At 43.3% G+C, this 23,564-nt stretch overlaps 1 protein-coding gene across 1 annotated transcript in view; it reads left to right on the top strand.

The window, feature by feature from the left end:
* The first annotated feature begins 849 nt into the window (after window positions 1–849).
* Window positions 850–23,564, top strand: part of LOC144591005 (glutamate receptor ionotropic, delta-1-like) — a 47,947-nt gene continuing 25,232 nt past the window's right edge. Inside the window, exons 1-3 of the mRNA XM_078395353.1 lie at window positions 850–1,053; window positions 16,246–16,347; window positions 18,680–18,877. Of these exons, the coding sequence (XP_078251479.1) occupies window positions 850–1,053; window positions 16,246–16,347; window positions 18,680–18,877 (504 nt within the window). The remainder of the gene's footprint in view (window positions 1,054–16,245; window positions 16,348–18,679; window positions 18,878–23,564) is intronic.

Here is a 23,564-nt window from a genome sequence, read left to right as displayed (position 1 = left end):
CCGCTCAGTCCGTCTCAAACAACCTGATCTCCCGGTGGCTCAGCACTTCAACTCCCCCTCCCATTCCCAAACTGATCTTTCTGTCCTGGGCCTCCTCCATTGTCAGAGTGAGGCCCAGTGCACATTGGAGGAACAGCACCTCATATTTCACTTGGGCAGTTTACATCCCAGCGGTATGAACATTGACTTCTCCCACTTCAGGTAGTCCCTGCTTCCCCTCTCTATTCCCTCCCCCTTCCCAGTTCTCCTACTAGTCTTCCTGTCTCCAACAACATCCTATCTTTGTCCCGCCCCCTCCCCTAACATCAGTCTGAAGAAGGGTCTTGACCCGAAACGTCACCCATTCCTTCTCTCCTGAGATGCTGCCTGACCCGCTGAGTTACTCCAGCATTTTGTGTCTAACAAGAGCTTCACTAGAAATCCTTGACGTTAAGCTTGGATGATGGCCAATGTTCAAGGGAAGAATTGCAGTCAGAGTTGGAAGGTTTATGTCAAAGTGCTACAAGATAACTGACATAGAAGACCAAATCAAAAACTCTGGTTATTTTGTGAATTTGCTGAGTTCCTACATTCACAGATGATGCTCTACCATCCATTTCAAATTGTTTATATTGTTTATTAATTCAGAGTCAGTAGAAATTACCTTTTACATTGGTACATCCAAATTTTGTAAACAGTTTGCTGTGTGCTCTCAATTCGCTTAGGTACATTTGACAGGGAAATTACCTTCTGCAGAAGGGATCTGTTTGTGAGGTCCCAGTGGGTCGGGGATATAATGGAAATCCTGTATTGGAAATGAACAGAACATCTAGATTTATTGGCAGTGACTGCAAGTGAGTGGAGACAGAGATGGAGAAAGTTAGGGGAGTAAGTGTGGAAAAGCAGATTGCTGCAGAGAGTAAGCAAGCATTTAACAGCCTGTGCCTCCAAGTTCAGGGTTCTGCCATCTTACCGGTCTTTAAGATGACTCGAGGCAGCGATTGCTCTTTACAGGCATCTCATTACGTGCCCGAGCTAACTCAAATTGCAGCACTGGCAATGGCAACTTGTGGCGTAAATTCAGATTAATGGTGGTGATGTACTGAGGAGATTGAGAGATGACTGGAAGGAAAAGATAAGGAACCAACTTTCCTGAAATCATGATGAAGCTGTGGAACGGCAACAAATTGGCACTGCCCTTCAGTTTGGTGGAATTAATACCGGAAAAGTTCAATGAATATATTGAAGCTGTTCAAATTGACTAAAAAATTGCCTGAACAATCGCTTGCTTGTTAGTGAAAGGAAATTGGATTTTCTTTGAGTTGCTGCAACCAGAAAATTGAAGGTAAAATAAAAGCTTCAAATTAATTTTAAGTGCTTTAAACAGAGCTAAATGATAAAGGGATAAAAGTATCACCCAATCCTCGTCCTATATATTTTGTTTGTGAGAGACCAATCCTGAGGATGAAGGCTCACAACACATTAATCCCCCTTCACCCTTCATCTCTGGGTTATTTCCATTGTGGATGATGCAGTTGGCAAGGAGCCCAGAATGATCTGATCAACAGTTGAGTTTCAATCCTGGGGCAGGAAATCTCATTCCACCTCCAGACACAAGCTGGAGAGCCCATCAAGCCCATCTTGTTAATAGATGCCAGATTATTGCTGCCAAAGACTTGAAGGAGACTTTTGACTTTAAAGTTTTCCTATTCTGAAGATCTCCGTGCCTCTGGAGATGGAGTTACTTTACAATCAGGTACTTACAAGTGAAAAAAGCAGAGGCAAAGCAATTAATATGTCACAAGAAAACACTTCTGAGGAGTGGGCCTATGTCTCTTGAGTTAAACAATAAAAATAGGTATCACAAAATGCTGGAGAAACTCAACGGATCAGGCAGCATCTCTGGAGAGAAGGAATGGGTGACGTTTCGGGTCGAGCCCCTTCAATCTGAAGAAGGGTCTCGACCCGAAACGTCACCCATTCCTTCTCTCCAGAGATGCTGCCTGACCCGCTGAGTTACTCCAGCATTTTGTGATACCTTCGATTTGTACCAGCATCTGCAGTTATTTTCCTACTCCCTCAATAAAAATAGGAGTCAGAGTGAAATTCCCCCTTCTGTCGTGGGGTAGACTGACTCCCCCCTCCTTTCCCAGATCTTTGCACATCCCCAATCCTTTCCACTCGTCACTTTAACTTCACGTATCTTGTTTTTTTACGACTGTTGGCAGATAAATTTCCCTCTTGGGATAAATAAAGTTCTTATCGGATCGGATCGTAATTCAACAACTGCTTATTCAACTCATCAAATTTAACATTCCATTTCTGGCTCTTCCAGCTAGCTTAGATTAATTGCTTAAGTTTGGAGTTTACATTGTTAATGGTGCTCTTCCTTGTTTACTATCAATGTTTACAAAGGTTTATTCCCATCAATTTATTCATCAGTTGGCCCTTTGATATGGTTGAGCAATCTCCTCCAGCCTCAGTTAAAGGCTCTTCTTCCAAACTGTGGGTAATTGTATACCTGATTTACACTGGGAAACATGAGCTGGAACATATCACCTGGCCTAACGGGCTTGTCCCATTGTTTAGTAGGATTGTGGCTGATTGTGTCTCAGGCATCAAAGGTAGACACAAAATGCTGGAGTAACTCAATGGGACAGGCAGCATCTCTGGATGGAAGGAATGGGTGAAGTTTCGGGTCAAGACCCTTAATCAGCAACTACTGTATCAGGCATCAACTACTATTCTATGCTGTGTCCCTGTTTGAAATAATAACCCCCTCACTATCTTCCCCAACCCCAGGGGCAAACATTTCAACAAAGTCCATTTTTTTCAATACTTTGCACAGAGGATTGTGGGTATATGGAACAATCAGCCGGACAAAATGGTTGAGGCAAATACAATAACAACATTTAAAATGCATTTGGACAGGTACTTGAATAGGAAAAGTTGAGAGGGATATGGGTCAAACATGGGCAAATGGGACCAGCTTAGAGAGGCATCTTGTTCAGCATGGATGAGTTGGGCTGAAGGGCCTGTTTCTGTGCTGTTTAAGTCTATGGCTCTATGACTTTGGATTCAAATTCTTTATAAATGGGAAATGATAGCTAAGTCTCTGCATGTTTTATTCTTTTGTGGAATGTAGTTTGTTGGCAAGACCTGTATATGTATGACCTAATTCTAATTTCCCTTGTCCTGCTGCATGTTATGGGAATCAGGAGATGTACGTTTTCACACTTCTCTACCTCTTGCCCGAGGGGAGAGGGGAGAGGAGGGAGTGACCAGAGTGAGACTCGTCCTTGATTATGATGGTGGTCTTGCCGAGGTAGCGGGAGGTGTAAATAGAGTCAATGGAAGGAAGGTTGGCTTGTGTGATGGTCTGGGCTGTGTCCACAATTCTCTGCAGTTTCTTGCGGTCTTGGATGGAGCTGGTCCCAAAACATGTTGTGATGCATCCCGATTAGGACTATTTCTGAGCTGTTGAATTCTGTTTAGGTTCGATAATGCTGCCACTTCCCCAGTGAGTCAAGGCAAACACGAAGCAGATAACAATAAATTAGAACATATACTTGGAGTAAATAATTCAACACCAACATAAATGAGTTATTGCAGTACAAATTGACCAGAAGCTCAAAAACACCCGACTACAATGACTGACAAACACCTTGGATTGTAATCAGTTGAAAACACATGGTATTTACTGTCTTTGTACAAGGCAAAAACCCATTAAAATCCATTTACAATCGAGAGAGGTTTTGCTGCAACTTAAAACGATCACCGCATTTTAGATGTGAAATGATTTCTTTCTAATGGCTGTGTTTCCGTTACGTTATCTTTAACATTCCAAGTTATTGCTTGCTACTTAACCAGAATCAAATTAACAAACCTTTAGAAATGAGCCATATCCCTTTACATACGGGATTTTAAAAATATTTTTTATTTGGAGTGTGTCTGTTAATGGCAAGGCCAGTATTTATTGCCCCTTCATTAATTACTCTTGAGAAAGTGATGGTAAGCCATCTTGCCAATTGCCACAGATAGATACAAAAAGCTTGAGTAACCCAGCGGGTCAGGTAGCAACTCTGGAGAAAAGGAATAGGTGACGTTTCGGGTTGAGACGCTTTTTCAGACTGAGAGTCAGGGAAAAGGGGAACGAGAGATAGAGACGGTGATATAGAGAAATATAGAACAAATGAATGAAAGATATGCAAAAAAAGCAACGATGATCAAGGAAGCAGTCCATTGTTGGCTGTGGGCCAGGTGTTAACGAGTTACACAGACAATGAAACTCACCAGGACAACAGTGAAACTAGTACAATGACTCCAGGTAATTTTCTTTTCTGTATTAATTTTAATTTATATGCTGAAATTGTAATTTTTTTTTTTTGTTGCACAATCCGCAGGCATTGCCACTTTCATTTCACTGCACGTTGTGTATGTGTATGTGACAAATAAACTTGACTTGACTTGACTTAACTTGATGGTGGAGGAGGGATGGAGAGAGAGGGGATGTAAGGGTTACTTGAAGTTAGAGAAGTTAATGTGGGGGAACTGCTTAGGGGGGGGGGGAGAACAACGGAGAACCTTTGTTCTTTCTTTGTAACTTTGTCAGCGCCCTTTATGTGGTGACTCTTTGCATACCTTGGGTGTGCAAAACAAACAGTTTCACTGTGACTTGTCATATGTGGCAATAAAGCATTCATTCATTCATTCATTCATTCATTCATTCATTCATTCATTCATTCATTCATTCATTCATTCATTCATTCATTTGGAAATCAATATTCATTGCAGGGTGTAAGCAGCCCAAGCGAAATATGAGGTGCTGTTCCTCCAATTTGCGTTAGGCCTCACTCTGACAACAGAGGAGGCCCAGGACAGAAAGGTCAGTGTGGGAATGGGAAGGGGGAGTTAAAGTGTTTGGCGGCCGGGAGATCAATTGCTGCAGTCCCTCTGATAAAGATACTCTGACATGCATGTTAGGTTTGGGAATTATACCATCTAGATCCAGTGACCATGAAGGAACCATGGTATATTTCCAAGTTAGGAAATACTGTGCAGAGCAACTTTGCCGTGTTTAAATTAGAGGTTGTATCCTTCTTCTATTTCAGTAGTGATCATGGTGCAATTGATCAGTGTATTGGGCTATTCCAGAGGTCACATTCCTACCTATGACCCAGGGAAATGTCTCTCCTTCCTAGAATGGGCATTATTTTAAGTTTGAGTTTATTTAACTGAACCTATAAATCCACAGCTGTTGTGGTGGGAGTTTGCCACGGAGCTCAGTATTTTTAGTCCTGGCATGGGTTTCCTGGTTGGGTTAGTAATCAGGTAAGTGAACCACTGCACACAGCAGAGCCAGCAAAAGCGCACTGATCTGCATAAATGATTAAATCATTTTCAGTGAGCTGTGAGTTCGGGCCACTCTCTGGGACTTTTCCACACGGTTCGAGCCGACCCAGAGTTCAGAGGGTGAACACAAAATGTCAAAGGAAGGAGTGTTTAATTGTTGAAGGGATGGTCCTCAGGGAGTGCTGCATGCGTGGACAGATAATACTGACGGAACTCAGCACTTTTGGAAGCGTGCTACCAGGTAGCATTCTAATGTCCGAGGGACAATACTCGGGCAGTGTTGTTCTGCTGTGGGGCAGTACTGCTGAAGTCCAGCTTTTGAGGATGGACATACTGAGGGAGTGATGCATAGTAAGAGGGGCATTTCTGAGGGGGTGCTGCATTGTAGAAGTGGTGGAAACAAGGGGAGTACTACATAGTAGGTGAGGCAGTACTAAGGGATTACTACATTGTGGGTGAGGCAGTACTAATTCTACATAGTAGGTGAGGCAGTACTAAGGGAATTCTACATAGTAGGTGAAGCAGTACTAAGGGAGTACTACATTGTGGGTGAGGCAGTACTAAGGGAATTCTACATAGTAGGTGAGGCAGTATTAAGGGAGTACTACATTGTGGGTGAGGCAGTACTAAGGGATTACTACATTGTGGGTGAGGCAGTAATGATGGAGTGCTGCAATGCCTGAGGAAGTGTGTAGGAAGGAACTGCAGATGCTGGTTTTACACCGAAGATGGACACAAAATATTGGAGTAACAGCGGGTCAGGCAGCATCTCTGGAGAAAAGGAATAGGTGACGTTTCGGGTCGAGACCCTTCTTCAGACCGAGAATCAATATAACTATCAGAGGAAGTGCTGCACTGTCAGAGAGGCATTACTGAAGGAATGCTGTCCTGTCAGAGGGACAGGAAGCCAGTGCTATATAGTAAGAGCAGCAATACTGAGGTACGAGCTGCATTGTCATCTGGATAATATTAAAAGAGCAATGTTGTATCGAGTGAGCGATACTGAAAGGTTGTGGCAACGCAAGGAAGATAATCTCAACAGAAATCATCTAAGAATAGTCCTTTCCCGCTCCTTCCAACCGATAACACGCATTCTGAAGGAAGGATGTTTTGAACAGATATATAGTTTTGCATTTGATAACTGGAACGTCTAAATTCAGTTTTCCCACTGCAATTTGTAGATCTTGAAATCAAGTCTTGGGTTTTACCTAATCATGATTCCTCTTGTACTGTGCCCAATAATTTCCTCAAAACTGCACCCATGGGGGTTATGTTTAGGGTGCTTGGAACTGGAGCTGTTGTGGGGGTTTAGGAGAGGAAGAGGGCAGGGGCCGGTGGGGATTGTTAGAGGGTTCTGTGATTTGGAGGACTAGGGTGAAGGTTCGCTGGTGCTAGGATATGTAGGTGAGGGGTGCTCATAAGGTCATATGTGATAGGAGTAGAATTAGGCCATTCGGCCCATCAAGAATTCTCCGCCATTCAATCATGGCTGATCTATTTCTCCCTCCAAACCCCATTCTCCTGCCTTCTTCCCATAACCCCTGACACCTGTACTAATCAAGAATCTATCTATCTCTTCCTAAACAATATCCACTGACTTGGCCTCCACAGCCTTCTGTGGCAAAGAATTCTACAGATTCACCACCCTCCGACTAAAGAAATTTCTCCTCGTCTCCTTCCTAAACGAACGTCCTTTAATTCTGAGGCTATGACCTATAGTCCTACACTCTCCTGCTTGGATATTTTTGGCTGGGACTGACAATCATTCTCATTGAGGAATGGAATCAGGCAGGCCCTCCTTCTCATGGTGAATGCTCACTGATCTCCGCTGGATGCTTGAGATAGCCATGTACCTTGTCAACTCTAACTGCAAGGATTACAACTAAGGATAGGTCCATGAGACCTGGGGGAGATATTATGGCTTGTAGAACATAAGGGAAAAAGTCAAGGACAAGAAATTCCATATTATATCTTAATCTCCTTTATTAAGGTAGTTCTGTTTTGGGGTGGAAATTAGTACATCACGCTTATTGCATCTGGTGAAGCAGAGCAATAAAAGACACACTGCGCCTTCGAGCCATTATACGATCAGAACCATGCATGAAGCTCTAATCGCCTGTGTTAAAGTTGTAGTGTATAAGGTCAATATACCCACTGGTCCACTTCTCCACCAGCCCAGGGCAACCGTTTAAGTTTGCCACTTGCAGAAAGTTTAACGGCAGTGCAGACAAAAGCACGGAACTACAAAGGGACATTGATTGATTCGCTGAGTGAGCGAGAGAGAAAAGCTGCAGCAAATGGTTTTAACGGAGGTGCGTTTGAGATCCATTCTGGAGCAAAGTAGGATTGATCTGAGTATTGCTAAGTGCATAGCAGGGGAAGAAGCTTCAGGGTAACTGAACACACACAAAAAAAAACATATATAGTGTTTAGATGCGAGAAGCAATTAAAAAAGTTAATGGATTGTCAGCCTTTATAAACCAATGTTGGATCTCATCTGAAATGCAGTGCGGATTCACCAGAATGTTGGCAGGCTCTTTAAGGTGAAATTATTGAGGGAATGCACAAACTAGACTTGCATTTTCTAGAATCTAAAAGGCTAAGAGGTGTTTTCACAGAGGTTTCATGATAATGGAAGCAATTTATTGGGAAAGAAAGAGAAAGGATTAATGCTAGTGTGGGGAAGTCACCCACACCCCGATCCGTGACCATATCACCCCCGTCCTTTATAAACTCCACTGGCTCCCCATCCCCCAGAGAATCCAGTACAAAATCCTCCTCATAACCTACAAAGCCCTCCATAACCTGGACCCATCCTACCTGACCGACCTCCTCCACAGGCACACTCCCACCTGCACCCTCCGCTCTGTTGCTGCCAATCTCCTATCCCCCCACATCCGGACCAAACTCAGATCCTGGGGGGACAGGGCTTTCTCCATCGCTGCTCCCACCCTATGGAACTCACTACCCCAAAACGTTAGAGACTCCTCCACACTCACCACATTCAAAACATCGCTGAAGTCTCACCTGTTCAGTACTGCCTTCAACCACTGAAGGTCACCTCACCTTCTGTCTCCTTTCTCTGTTCGTTTATTTATTTACTTATTTATCTATTTATTAATTTCCCTATGTTCTCTAAATCTCTGTAAAGCGTCTTTGAGTATATGAAAAGCGCTATATAAATAAAATACATTATCATTATTATTATTATATAGAGAAAAATAGCAAGTATTTAATTTCAAATAAGTAACTTGAATTGCAGAGGTTCTATAAACTATATGATGTATATGATAATTTTCAAATAGGAAGGTTTCCTATTCCTATTCCTTCCTAGTTGAAAATTATATTGTATATTTGCATTCTTACCAATCTCTTTTTCCCAATTCTCGCTGTCTTTATGATTTTTTTTTTCCATTCTTTCTTTGCCTTTTTGTTGGTCTCATTCCATTTCTCCCTCTCTCTGACACGATTCTTCCTTCACTCTGTCCATCTCTTTTCATTCTTTCACCTCTAGTAATTCATATCACCACCCGTCTTTCCATTCCTTTCACCAGATCTCCTTCCTTTCCTTCATCCTGTCATCATCTCTCCTTCTCGTTACTGTTTGCTATCCCGCTTCCCTTTCTATCTTTTGTTTCCTTCTCTGCATCCCTCCTTTCAGAATTTGTCTCTATAAGCTTTAAGTGGAGCACAGTGCTGCCGCCTCTCAGTATCAGAGACCTGGTATTGATTCTGATCCCGGGTGCTGTCAGTGTGCAGTTTGCACTTTTTTTTTTAGAGATACAGCACGAAAACAGGCCCTTCGGCCCACCAAGTCCGCGCCGCCCAGCGATCCCCGCACATTAACACTATCCTCCGCACACTAGGGATAATTTTTACATTTACCCTGTCAATTAACCTACATACCTGTACGTCTTTGGAGTGTCGGAGGAAACCGAAGATCTCGGAGAAAACCCACGCAGGTCACGGGGAGAACGGACAAACTCCGTACAGACGGCGCCCGTAGTCAGGATCGAACCTGAGTCTCCGGCGCTGCATTCGCTGTAAGGCAGCAACTCTACCGCTGCGCCACCGTGCCGCCTTTCTGCTCATGTCCGTGATTTCCTCCCAATGCCACAGTTTTCACGCAAATCCCAAAGATGTGCGAAGTTTGCAGGTTAATTGGTTTCCATAAATTACCCCCAGTGTTGTGGGCAGTACATGAGAAAGTGGGATAACGTAGAACTAGTGTGAACAAGTGGTCGGTGTTCAGCATGGACTTGGTGGGCCGTTAGGGCCTGTTTCCAGGCTGTATCTCTAAACTAAGCTAAACTAAAGCTGTTAGACACCAACACAATGACCTGCTGATTATGGACTTGACAGTGAGATTACTCTGTACTTCTGGCTTAAATAGGTCTTAGCTGCATGGGTCTTGTGTCAGGACTTTGGAGTCAGATCATGTTTGTTCAGAAGCAGATGCTGAAATGTTTCGTGGTCGCATTCTCCAGAGAAAGCTCTGATAGAAGAACATAAGACATGGGAGCTACAGTACGTCACCCAGCCCTTCGATCAATATCATGAGTGATCTAGACAATAGACAATAGACAATAGGTGCAGGAGGAGGCCATTCGGCCCTTCGAGCCAGCACCGCCATTCAATGTGATCATGGCTGATCATTCTCAATCAGTACCCCGTTCCTGCCTTCTCCCCATACCCCCTGACTCCGCTATCCTTAAGAGCTCTATCTAGCTCTCTCTTGAATGCATTCAGAGAATTGGCCTCCACTGCCTTCTGAGGCAGAGAATCCCACAATACTTCTGCAACAATTTCCAGCACCAGCACCACGTCCCTTAATCCTTTTAACATCTAGAAATCTACCATTCTCTGCTTTGAATATATTTATTGACTGAGCTAGCAGAACCTTCAGACATAGAAAGTTCTGAAGGTTGACTACCTTTTGAGTGAAGAGACTTTTAACTATCTGAGTCCTAAATGGTCTATCCCACATTCTGTACTGGAACTGACAGGGCAAAAATTCCTCCCGGTATACAGCCGAAACAAATTTTCAACTTCAGTAAATTAGAATGATATAAGGACTAATCAGGTGGAAATTTGAAACAGAGTAATTCAAGATCTCTGTTGTGTTTTGAAAATACTTGTTAATCCAGAGGAATTTGGTACAGGTGCAATGGGTGTTTATGTAAGAACCACATCAAGTGGAAAGGGAACAGTGAAGATTTTTGAGGATGTTGCCAGAACTAGAGGGTATGAGTTATAGGGAAAGGTTAAGTAGGCTGGGACTCTATTCCGTGGAGCGCAGGAGGATGAGGGACGATCTTATAGAGGTTTATAACATCATGAGAGGAATAGATCGGGTAGATGCACAGAGTCTCTTGCCCAGAGTAGGTGAATCGTGGACCTGAGGACACAAGTTGAAGGGGAAAATATTTAATAGGAATTTGAGAGGTAAATTTTTCACACAAAGGGTTGGTGGGTGTATGGAACAAGCTGCTGGAGGAGGCAGTTGAGGCAGGGACTATCCCAATATTTAAGAAACAGTTAGACAGGTACACATGGATAGGACAGGTTTGGAGGGATATGGACCAAACGCGGGCAGGTGGGATTAGTGTAGCTGGGACATGTTGGCCGGTGTGGGCAAATTGGGTATTTCCACATTGTATCACTCTATGACAATACGACTCTATCTATTGTAATGTTAACATTAATATTATGCTAACTAATTCAGAGTGAGCATTGTGGGTCTTGTTCCCCTGAGGCATGAACAGTAATCATGAGCTAGGCACCAAAGGAGAGGAATAATAATTGCTCTGTCACTTTTTTTCATTTGTTATTTTTATTCTGGGATGATTGACAACCTACAAAGCATGATTAAGGTTTTTTGCCGAGAGGTTTCATTCACAATTCTGTCTGAAGCCTGACCCATTCTTTGCCAATATTTGGCCAAGAAATTTGAAACCCTTGAATCTCCATGTAAACAAGGAAAGCAAGGCAGGCAAATATATACAAACATCAGTGGAGCAGGAATGGGAAATTCAAGAAAACAACATCAATTTTTGGACCGTGTGATGTACGTGACTCCTGCACGTCAATTAGCCGTTCCCAATGGAGAGTCTTTTTTTGGAGTTATAAAGGAACTAGTGTGCATATTGTTCCTTGCTGTTGATGTCTATGGTGCATCATCGTCCGATAAGTTGCTTGAAGACCAGATTGCCTATCCATCTGTTAATCCATAAATGTAACTTTTTAAAATTAGATTTTTGTTTTTGTAATGTAAAAAATTCTAAATATATGGACATGTAACTTTTTAGAGATGCTGGTATACCATACCGATATGTCCCATCACAAAAAAACCTTGCCCATGGATAAAATTTTTAGTATTAGAATTAAATTCATATCTGAGACATGATCTAATCTGCCCTACTTCCCTCGTGTTTTATTTATGTCCAACAGGGCATATAGTCTCACCACGATTCCTCTTCAAAACAGAGAAAGTGTTTCAGTATTTCAGTCTTTCAGAGAAAGTGTTCATCAACATTCTTCAGTGTCCCATATGTTCTTTCCCTCCTGAGCAGGATTTATAACAAGGCAACCAGCTTGAACCCTTTGATTGCTTTCACCACCTCCCAGAAGAATCCCAACCCTCATTACAGCTGTCGTTTTAGCCATCTTCCTGTCTAACCAGTATCATTATTAAAACAGATTGTGTTCAATTTAGGTGCTGTGTTTTGTGCACCACAACATCTCAGTAGCGACTCTATTGATCACATGATATCTCAGAGTCACGAAACGAATGACCCACTTTGGGGCAACACGATGGCGCAGCGGTAGAGTTGCTGCCTTACAGTGCCAGGGATCCAGGTTCGATCCTGACTACGGGTGCTGCCTGTACAGAGTTTGTACATTCTCCCCGTGACCACATGGGCTTCCTCTGGTGCTCCAGATTCCTTCCACACTCCAAAGACGCACAGGTTTGTAGATTAATTGGCTTCATTAAAAGATTGTAAATTGTCCCTAGTGTGTAGGATCATGCTAGTTTACGGTGATCGCTGGTTGGCACGGATTTGATGGGCCGAAGGGGCTGTTTCCGCGCTGCATCTCTAAACTAAACTAAACTAAACAAACTTGTAAACTGAAGGTATTTTTTATTCCAACTTGCCAAGAGGTTTCTAAACAGTAGCTGATGCATTTACTCAAGTAGTTGCTTCCTCGTGCAGTTAGCCAGTGATGGTTGCAAAGCTCGGAATTGATCCTGATCATAACCACTGGTGACAAGCTCAGAACAATGGCCCTGGCCATGGTCTCTTGAATCTGCCGCTGGTCAATGGTCCTGGTCTATCTCCGGTCAGCTGCAGCAACTCTCTCCAGTTATTTCACTACTTCCATTCAAATGGTGTTTAATATCTGTAAATCATATGCAAAAATCAAACATCAGAGAAGAGCATGTAAACTTTCTACATGAATCAGAATTTGAAAACCCTTCCACAATGCACCACTCTGGATTGTGAGAATTTAAAAAAAAAATCTGCATGTGATTTCAATTTTATAGCTGTACGTCATAAATGTATTAAACATCAACCAGGCAGAAAATCAAGTTACTGTTTATTTTCCTAAACATTCGGGGGTTCAGTTTTCATCAACATTGACTGTCTGTAAACCTTTGTATGATGTAACAGGAACCTAGGTTACCAATGTGTAGAGTTTGTTTGGAGAGTTCTCATCCTCATGACGTTTTCTAGACAAACGCACTCTAATGCGATATGGAACATTCCTTACACCTGTAGCCCAAACAGCCTTGTTTAGACGAGTATCAATACAGACATCAGGGGTCCCCATTTCCTTCTCAGCAAACTTTCGGATCTCGTTAATGGCGCGTGGAGCACGTCGCTTAAAGCCGATGCCGTGGATGCGCTTATGCACATTTATGGTGTATTCCCTGGTCAATTGGCAGCAACAGTTTATTTTCATTGAGTCTCAAACATCTTTAAAGTACAGGCGAACTAAATTTATTTTACAAATGAGGTCTGTCTGTGCTGAGTCAGGTGTGATCCAAAGTCACAGGGCTGTGGTGTTGACAATTGAAGGAGTTGAGAAATGATCACATGGGTTCCGATTCGAAACACCAGCTATCCATGTTCTCCAGAGATGCTCCTGACCCGTTGAGTTGCTCCAGCACTCTTGTGTCTTTGTTTATAAAGCACCCTCTGCAGGTCCTTGTGACCACATTACAAAGTGCGACATGCAGCGCGGAAACAGGCCTTTCGGCCCATCGAGTCTGTACCGACCACCGATCCCCGCACACTAACACTACCCCACACGCACTAGAGATAATTGTACATTTGTACAAAGCCAATTGACTTACAAACCTCCACGTCTTTGGAGTGTGGGAGGAAACCAAAGATCTCGTAGAAAACCCACGCGGGTTACGGGGAGAACGTACTAACTCCGTACAGACAAGCACCTGTAGACAGGATCGAACCTGGGTTATCTGGCGCTGTAAGGCAGTAGCTTACTGGCCTGAGGGAGGGGGGGGGGGTTGGATACAGCCAGGACCAAGGTACTATCGCAGTGGTAATCACCGGGGTTATATACAGCTACTTTTGCAATGTTTAAGAAACAGATAGACGGGTATATGGATAGGACAAGTTTAGAGGGCTATGGTATAAAACCTTTGCATTCACCACACCTGCTCAGTTCTCCTGTGTGGCCGCCTCATTGAGATTAATCAAACAATGTAAACTTTTAGATTGTTAGATACATACATTAAATTAGAAGCCAAAATACCATGATTAATTAAAAATGTAAAAATAAGTGCTTATCATCTTAAAATGTTCATTTGAGGAAGTTCGAGTCCACACTCACATTCTACAGTGATGCAAATCTTTTCCGTTAATGTGAGTGTTTTATGTTTAGTTTATGTAGGTTATTTAGTTTGTCACGTGTACCGAGCGAGGTACAGTGAAAAGCTTGTGTGCTATCCAGTCAACAGAAAGATGAAACATGATTACCAAAGATCTCGTAGGGCGGCACGGTAGCGCAGCGGTAGAGTTGCTGCTTTACAGCGAATGCAGCGCCGGAGACTCAGGTTCGATCCTGACTACGGGTGCTGCACTGTAAGGAGTTTGTACGTTCTCCCCGTGACCTGCGTGGGTTTTCTCCGAGATCTTCGGTTTCCTCCCACACTCCAAAGACGTACAGGTATGTAGGTTAATTGACTGGGTAAATGTAAAAATTGTCCCTAGTGTCTATAGGATAGTGTTAGTGTACGGGAATCACTGGGCGGTGCGGACTTGGTGGGCCGAAAAGGCCTGTTTCCGCGCTGTATCTGAAATATGAAAAAAATATGAATTACCATCGAGCCATTTACATAAGGGAATAAAGTTTAGTGCAAGGTAAAGCTAGCAAACTCCGATCAAGGATAGTCCGAGGGTCATCAAAGAGGTAGATAGTAGTTCAGCACTGCTCTCTGGTTGTGGTAGGATGATTCAGTTGCCTGATAACAGTTGGGAAGAAACTGTCAATGAATCTGGTGGGGTTATCCACTTTGGTGGTAAGAATAGGAAGGCAGATTATTATTTGAATAGTGTCAAGTTAGGAGAAGGGGACGTACAACGTGATCTGGGTGTCTTAGTGCGTCAGTCACTGAAAGGAAGCATGCAGGTACAGCAGGCAGTGAAAAAAGCCAATGGAATGTTGGCCTTCATAACAAAAGGAGTTGAGTATAGGAGCAAAGAGGTCCTTCTGCAGTTGTACAGGGCCCTAGTGAGACCGCACCTGGAGTACTGTGTGCAGTTTTGGTCTCCAAATTTGAGGAAGGATATTCTTGCTATTCAGGGCGTGCAGCGTAGGTTTACTAGGTTAATTCCCGGAATGGCGGGACTGTCATATGTTGAGAGACTGGAGCGACTAGGTTTGTATACACTGGAATTTAGAAGGATGAGAGGGGATCTTATCGAAACGTATAAGATTATTAAGGGGTTGGACATGTTAGAGGCAGGAAACATGTTCCCAATGTTGGGGGAGTCCAGAACCAGGGGCCACAGTTTAAGAATAAGGAGTAGGCCATTTAGAACGGAGATGAGGAAAAACTTTTTTAGTCAGAGAGTTGTGAATCTGTGGAATTCTCTGCCTCAGAGGGCAGTGGAGGCCAATTCTCTGAATACATTCAAGAGAGAGCTAGATAGAGCTCTTAAGGATAGCGGAGTCAGGGGGTATGGGGAGAAAGCAGGAACGGGGTACTGATTGAGAATGATCAGCCATGATCACATTGAATGGCGGTGCTGGCTCGAAGGGTCGAATGGCCTACTCCTGCACCTATTGTCTATTGTCTATTGTCTATTGTCTATTGTCAAAGAGGTAGATAGTAGTTCAGCACTGCTCTCTGGTTGTGGTAGGATGATTCAGTTGCCTGATAACAGTTGGGAAGAAACTGTCAATGAATCTGGTGGGGTGCGTTTCACACTTCTGTACCTTTTGCCTGAGGGGAGAGGAGAGAAGAGGGAGTAGCCAGAGTGCGACTCGTCCTTGATTATGCTGCTGGCCTTGCCGAGGCAGCGTGAGATATAAATGGATATATAACTATTTCTATTCAACTGGCTGAGCACAACCAAGGAGCAAGCAATGTCTCTGAGAATATATTGGTTCATGCATCAATCAAATTATGAAAACATCTTTCTCTCTGTGGTTCTTTGGTTTGAGTTTAGATTGAGAATCAATGCAGTTGATGGATTTGAGCCTGACACAGTTTAGACTCACAATCTTTATTGAGAATCCTTGTCAATCATTCAGTTGTCTCACAAAAGCAAATCTGGGAAAAGAAGATCTAATAAAGGATTTGACATCTCTCCTCTGCCTTGCTCACAGAAAACTAGCACTGATTCATTTATCGATTGTTTCTTTTTATCATCTCCTCCACAGCTGGCTGTTTGGGATCCAGTGAGAGGTCTGAACGGGAGTCTCCAGGAGCGACGCTTGGAAAGTGACATGCAAGGAGTCATCCTGAAAGTGGTCACCATTCTGGTAAACAGAGATCTCCACATTAGTGCGATCCACTTCTAAAAGAGTTCCAAGCCAGGTCCACTGCCCCACGGGATCTATCACTCCCATCAATCCTACTCCACAACTCAAGTACTGTATTCCATCACTCCCAACAGCCCCATCACTCTTATTATCCTCATCGTTCCCTTTGCTCAAGTCCATCATTCCCGTTGCTTGAGTCCTCAGTCACGTTCCAGTGACTTGACAAGTTTAGTTCAGTTTAGTTTGGAGATACAGCGCGGAAACAGACCCTTCGGTCCACCGAGACCACACTGACTAGCAAATTTCGCACATTCATAGACAATAGACAATAGGTGCAGGAGTAGGCCATTCGGCCCTTCGAGCCATCACCGCCATTCACCGTGATCATGGCAAATCATCCACAATCAGTACCCCATTCCTGCCTTCTCCCCATATCCCTTGACTCCGCTATCATTAAGAGTTCTATCTAACTCTCTCTTGAAAGCATCCAGGGATAACACTAAATAACACTAAATTTTTAAAAAGCATCCAGAAATAATACTATCCTACACACACATACACCAAGCCAATTAACCTACAAACCTGTACGTACGTCTTTGGAGTGTGGGAGGAAACCGAAACTCCAAAGGCGAACAGGTGTGAACGTTAATTGGCTTGGTATCAATGTAAATTGTCCCTAGTGTGTGTAGGACAGTGATAATGTGCGGGGATCGCTGGTCGGTGCAGACTCGGTGAGCCGAAGGGCCTATTTCTGCACTGTATCTCTAAACTAAACTAACATTTTTTTTAAATCTCGGAGAAAACCCCCACGCAGGTCACAGGGAGAACTGTACAGACAGCGTCCGTAGTTGGGATCGAACCTGGGTCTCCGGCGCTGCGAGCTCTGTGAGGCAGCAACTTTACCGATGCACTGCCTTGCCACCCTGTCATTATATTGCCTTTCCAAGATTTCACTGCATCACAATCCGCTGCAATGTCACGTTGCCTCATCTCCCTATCCTTCATGTCGACCATGTCCTCTTGCCTCTGGAGTCCCACCTTCCTAACCTCCACCTCCAACTAGCAACCTTCAAAGGCTTGTCAAAAACCTCAAGGAGGTTAAAAGAAATGCCATGTTTTGCCTGGTAACCAGTGTGTGTGAGTGAGCTGTCTTTCAGATCCAGCAGGTTAGGATATTTATCAGGAACCTAAAAAAGGGCTCAATATTCTTGGTTTACCTTTACTTTTACCTTCATAACTCACTCCTTAAAACCATTTCAGAAACTGATTAATGTCAATCAAGGGGATAGCCAGGATATTAATGATCATGAAAATAATAAAAAACCTGCTGATGTTGCATATCTAAAAACAGAAGATACTCGGAATACTTAGCAAGTCTGGTGGGAAATGATAAAGGGTCTTTGAGTTGAAACGGCATCCATTTCTTTTCTCACCGATACATAGAACAGCACAGCACAGGAACAGGCTCTCCGGCCCACAAAGTCTCTAATAAACATGGTTCCAAGTTAAATTAATCTCCTCTGCCTGTACAATAAATCTGTGGAATTCTCTGCCTCAGAAGGCAGTGGAGGCCAATTCTCTGAATGCATTCAAGAGAGAGCTAGATAGAGCTCTTAAGGATAGCGGAGTCAGGGGATATGGGGAGAAGGCAGGAACGGGGTACTGATTGAGAATGATCAGCCATGATCACATTGAATGGCGGTGCTGGCTCGAAGGGCCGAATGGCCTCCACCTGCACCTATTGTCTATTGTCTACCCCGCCATTCCCAGTATTTCAATGTGCCTATCCAAAAGCCTCTTCCAGGCCACTATCATATCTGCCTTCATCACTACCTCTGACAGCATGTTCCAGCCACCCACCATTCTCTGTGTGACGATGCCACCTCACCTGCTGAGTCAATGCAGTAGGTTCTGTTTTTATTTTATAATTAGGTTGATATTCATACACATCAGTGGGTTCCAGGAACTGTTAACTCATTGGCACAAATATTTTTTTTTCCAAAAGCAATACACCAATCCAATAAAATAATCAAGGCTTAAACAAGACATATTGATGTTGGCCATGAATGACCTGACTTATAGAGTGAGGAAGATTAGACTTCTTGTGAAACATCGGTTGGACGGTTGTGGCCCCAGGTGTAGCTCTTTCCTAGTTTGAAGGTGTTAATGCTTAATGTTGCCTGTATGCTCCTCAACCTTGCGTGCGTGTGTCTGTGTGCGTGTGCGTCTGTGTCCGTGTCTGTATGTGTGTGTGCGTGTGTGTGTGTGTGCGTGTGCGTGTGTGTGCGTGTGTGTGCGTGCGTGCGTGCGCGTGTTGTGTGTGTACCCACAGGAGGAACCCTTTGTCATGGTTGCTGAAAACATCTTGGGACAACCAAAGCGCTACAAAGGGTTTTCCATTGACGTCCTGGATGCCCTTGCAAAGAATCTTGGATTTAAGTATGAGATCTATCAAGCTACGGACCATAAATATGGCAGCCAACTTCCTAATGGATCCTGGAATGGAATGATTGGTGAACTCATTAACAAGGTGAGCACTCCTTTATAAACTCATCTTGAATTTACTGATTGAATTTTACTATAGAAGGTATCACAAAATGCTGGAGTAACTCAGCAGGTTAGGCAGCATCTAGGAGAGAGGGAATGGGTGACGTTTCAGGTCGAGACTCTTCTTCAGGCCAAAAATGGGCTTGTACAAGTTAGTAGCATAGAACGCCCAGTGCTGGAGTAACTTAACTGATCAGGCAGCATCTCTGGCGAACATAGATGGTTGACGTTTCAGGTCGGGACGTTTCTTCAGCACAAAACAGCATCACCACACAAAATTAAAGAAAGATCCTAGCAAAGGCTAAAGAAAGGTAACAATAGGTTTAGGGCTCAAAGGTTTGCACACCTGGGCAGCTTGACTTTGGGGAATTAGTAATAGTGTGTAAACCATAATAATCCAACCCAAAAGAAAGGTGTGTGTGTGTGCATGAGTCTAAATAAATGAGAGGGCAGCTCCCTGTGCCATTATTACTGTCTATCGAGCGGTTACCATCTTAGACACAGTGTGCGTTCCATGCTACTAACTTAGCTATGTGCTTGAGGTGAAGATAATAACAGCGCAGAGGCAACACAGATGGTCTGATGCAGTGCTCACAAGCAATACCAGGGAAATAGGGTGCTTGGGAAGGTCATGCTGAAAAGGCCTAGAGCTGTCAGAGGAGCAGTGCACAGAAAAAATGTAATCCTGTTCGACAGGCATTACTGAGGGAGTCCTGCACAATTTTAGTTTAGCTTAGTTTAGAGATACAGCGTGGAAACAGGCTCCTCGGCTCACCAAGTCCACGCCGACCAGCGATCCCTGCACATTAACACTCTCCTACACACTAGGAACAATTTCACATTGATACCAAGCCAATTAACCTACAATCCTGCACATCGTTGGAGTGTGGGAGGAAACAGAAGATCCCGGAGAAAGCCCATGCAGGTTGCGGGGAGAACGTACAGACATCACCCGTAGTCAGGATTGAACCCGGGTCCTTGACGCTGTAAGGCAGCAACTCTACCGCTGCGCCATGGTGCCGGCCTATTCAATAATACGGAAGTGCTGAGCCTCAGGATAGATAAAAACATTATTTCAGATCTTCTGTCACGTGTTATTAGCAGAGCTGTGGAGATTGCTGCCCGTTACCATCAGAAAAAATAATGAAGATTTATCCGTGATCTTCCCATGCGTTAGCTGATGGCCACACGTTTGTCCATGTGACACCAGTCCTGGAATCACAGTGATTTCAGAACAGCAGAAGGCAACTCTATCATTCATCCCTGTCTGCAGTTGGCTGAGACACGAAACAGAGGACCAAAGTCAGGCACAGAACAAGGGCAGGAGAGTTGGACATTTTCTTGACAATAAATTAACTGGAGAACTCCCCTTCAACAAAGATCTTCTCAAAATGGAGTGGTGTCTATTTAGTAGAAAAGATAAATCATTTATGGTAGAACATTAATCTCTGCCTCCATGAGATGGAGTCATTTAGTGATGGGAAGGAGAACATGTTACGGTTACCCACATGGAATCATGGAAGAGTATTACAGGATGCTTCGTGTCATTGTGTGGTGGGACTAGTTCTGCTGAAACTTTCTCAGCGTTTATTGCTTCTTAAAAGTTAGCAAGGACAGAAGGGTTAGATGCATCGTAGCTATAATTCATCAGCTTAAAGGTCAATGTCAAAGTCAGCAGGCAACAGTTTTCATTTAAAGAAGAGTGTATAAAGGAGCTGCAGATGCTGTTTTTTTTGTACCAAAGATAGACACAAAGTGCTGGAGTAACTTAGCAGGTCAGGCAGCATCTCTGGCAACATCCATCTAAAGAAGATACTGGCTTTTTGCATTTTTCTCAAATTTTCATTTATTTTCACTTACTCTTTAGAAAAAGTGTTTGCAGCTTTTCTTGTTCCTCTGCCAGAGACATTGCATTGTTGATGATTCCAGACACAGAAGGATGGCAGTCCACTTGCTGATCCCTCTCTGGAAACCATCAACTGATATGGTCCAAGAATGGAGAGGGTGCAGAGGAGATTCACCAGGATGCTGCCAGGGATGAAGGGCCTCGGCTATGAGGAGAGACTGAGCATACTGGGGTTGTTTTCCCTGGAGCAGAGAAGGCTGAGAGGGGACATGATCGAGGTGTACAAGATCATGAGGGGCATAGATAAGGTAGATGGCGGGGAACTTCTTCCACTGGTGGAAGGTTCAACAACGAGGGGACATAGATACAGGGTAAGGGGAGGGAGGTTTCGGGGGGATGTGAGAAATAACTTTTTCACCCAGAGGGTGGTTGGAGTCTGGAACTCACTGCCTGGGGTGGTGGTGGAGGCGGGAACACTCACAACGTTTAAGAGGCATTTGGATGGGCACTTGAAATGCTACAACATTCAGGGCTACGGTCCAAATGCGGGAAAATGGGATTAAAATTAGACTGTGTTTGGTAACGGGCGGCGTGGAACGATGGGCCGAAGGGCCTCTTTCTGTGCTGTAGGACTCTATGACTATGACTCTAATGGTCTGACTCCCATTTTAATGGAGCGGCTGGGACTCTTACCTCAAACAGCTGAGATGCCATAGGCCTTTTGGCCAGAAGCCTCCCTGTCAACAGAGAAAATGTCCTGCCAGAATGCCCCGTTGTGGCCAAACTTTGGAGATGAGAAATTGGAATCAGTGTATCAACTGTCAACGATCGCTGAGAAATACACGTGTCGATTAATTGAATAATTTCTCTTTCTTTATTTTTATTTTTTATTTTTATTTTTTTTAACCGGCCAGTACAATACAACACATTGACCATACAGTTGTGAAAGTTAAATAGTATGAAATCATTGTATCAAAAATGAAACAATATAATCACACATGATATTTTCTGACCGAAAAAAAAGGTGTAGGCAGAAGCCACAGCTTATTGTGCCTTCGCTTAATACTTAACAAAATATAATTTTAAAAAAACCCACAACATCATAAGTCAGAAGCACATAAACAAAACATAGAAAGAAACACAACCATCATTTCTGTCATGTCAGTTATTTCTCAGTGCTGATCACATATTTTGTATCTTTCAAATATAATGTTTTTGAACATTTTCTTCAATTTACACATATTACTACACTTTTAATTCATTGTTTAATTTCTCTTAATGGAACAGGGGGGAGAATTTCATATTAACATGTTAAGCATTCATACCCTTAATGTTTGATGGTTTAAATTGAAGGCTACAGTCCTTTAAACATGATTTTCTTCATCAAATTACTTGAAACCAAGCTGTTTAAATCTGTGGCCACCCTCCAATTACCAGCTCTCTGGAGTTTTAAATGTCATACGGTTAATGAGCCAACCCAATGAGATTTTCACAATACCATTGTGAAATATTGGAGAATGTTTCAGGCAACTAAAAATGTGCTTGTGGAGTATGGATATGGTTATCAGTAACAGGCGTGGGATGTAACCAAGACAATTCTTTCTCATGACAGAGTCGCTGAGCAAAATCATGTAGGTAACACTAATTATTAGGGGGGCAAGCATGCATTTCAGAGCAACTTTAATGTGATAAAAGGCCCTAAAGCATTTAGCAGGAGCATTGTCAGATACAACTTTGAACCACGTATGGTAATAGCAAGATCAACAAATTATACAGTAATCTGGGTTAAAGTTGTAGTAGTGCAGATAGTGTTTCAGGAGTCCAGTCAAGGGTGTTTGATTATCATATGTAGCAACAATGAAATTCTTATTTGCCACAGCCTAACAAGGCTGTAAATGTAATACATTGGGAAATAATCTAAAAATGTACTTAGTAAATAACCTTAATACTGGTGCAAAAAACATCAAAGTATCATATCATATATATACAGCCGGAAACAGGCCTATTCGGCCCTCCAAGTCCGTGCCGCCCAGCGATCCCCGTACATTAACACTATCCTACACCCACTAGGGACAATTTTTACATTTACCCCGCCAATTAACCTACATACCTGTACGTCTTTGGAGTAGTACTGCAGCCAAAGACACATTGCATTATCTGATGAGGAGGAATGCCTTTAGTCAGAGGCTGGTGAATCTGTGGAATTCATTGCCACAGACGGCTGTGGAGGCCAAGCCAATGGATATTTTTAAGGCAGCGATTGACAGATTCTTCATTCGTGAAGGTGTCAGGGGTTATGGGGCGAAGGCAGGAGAATGGGGTTGAAAGGGAGAGATAGATCAGCCATGATTGAATGGCAGAGCAGACTTGATGGGTCGAATGTGCCCATTTCTACTCCGAGATTTAATGAACATGAACTTGCATTGAAGTTCACAGTTGCTAATGTTAGTGTTGTGGAATGTTCAAAGCCTGATGGTTGCCGGGAAGAAGCTATTCTTTGACCCTTTCCACAGGGGAGACACTACCCTTCCAACAAGTTTCAAGTTTTCTTTGTAGCTCCTGGACCTTCCCAGTAGTAGGGATGAAATTAGATGGTCAGGATTCTGTGGGTCTTTGATGATATTAGCCGAGAAGAAGAGAAAGGTGATGTTGAAGGAGAGAATTAGAAGCTCACATGTTCAGTAGAATTAGGCCATTCAGCCTATCGAGTCTACTCTGCCATTCAATCATGGCTGATCTCTGCCCCCTAATTCAATTTTCCTGCCTTCTCCCCATAACTCTTGATACCCTTCTAATAAAGAATTTGTCTATCTTTGCCTTAAAA

Source organism: Rhinoraja longicauda, unplaced genomic scaffold (genome assembly GCF_053455715.1).
Source record: "Rhinoraja longicauda isolate Sanriku21f unplaced genomic scaffold, sRhiLon1.1 Scf000465, whole genome shotgun sequence".
In the NCBI taxonomy this organism is placed as follows: domain Eukaryota; kingdom Metazoa; phylum Chordata; class Chondrichthyes; order Rajiformes; family Arhynchobatidae; genus Rhinoraja; species Rhinoraja longicauda.
The sequence above is the reverse complement of the archived record's forward strand: the minus strand, read 5'-3'. Positions and strand labels throughout refer to the sequence as shown.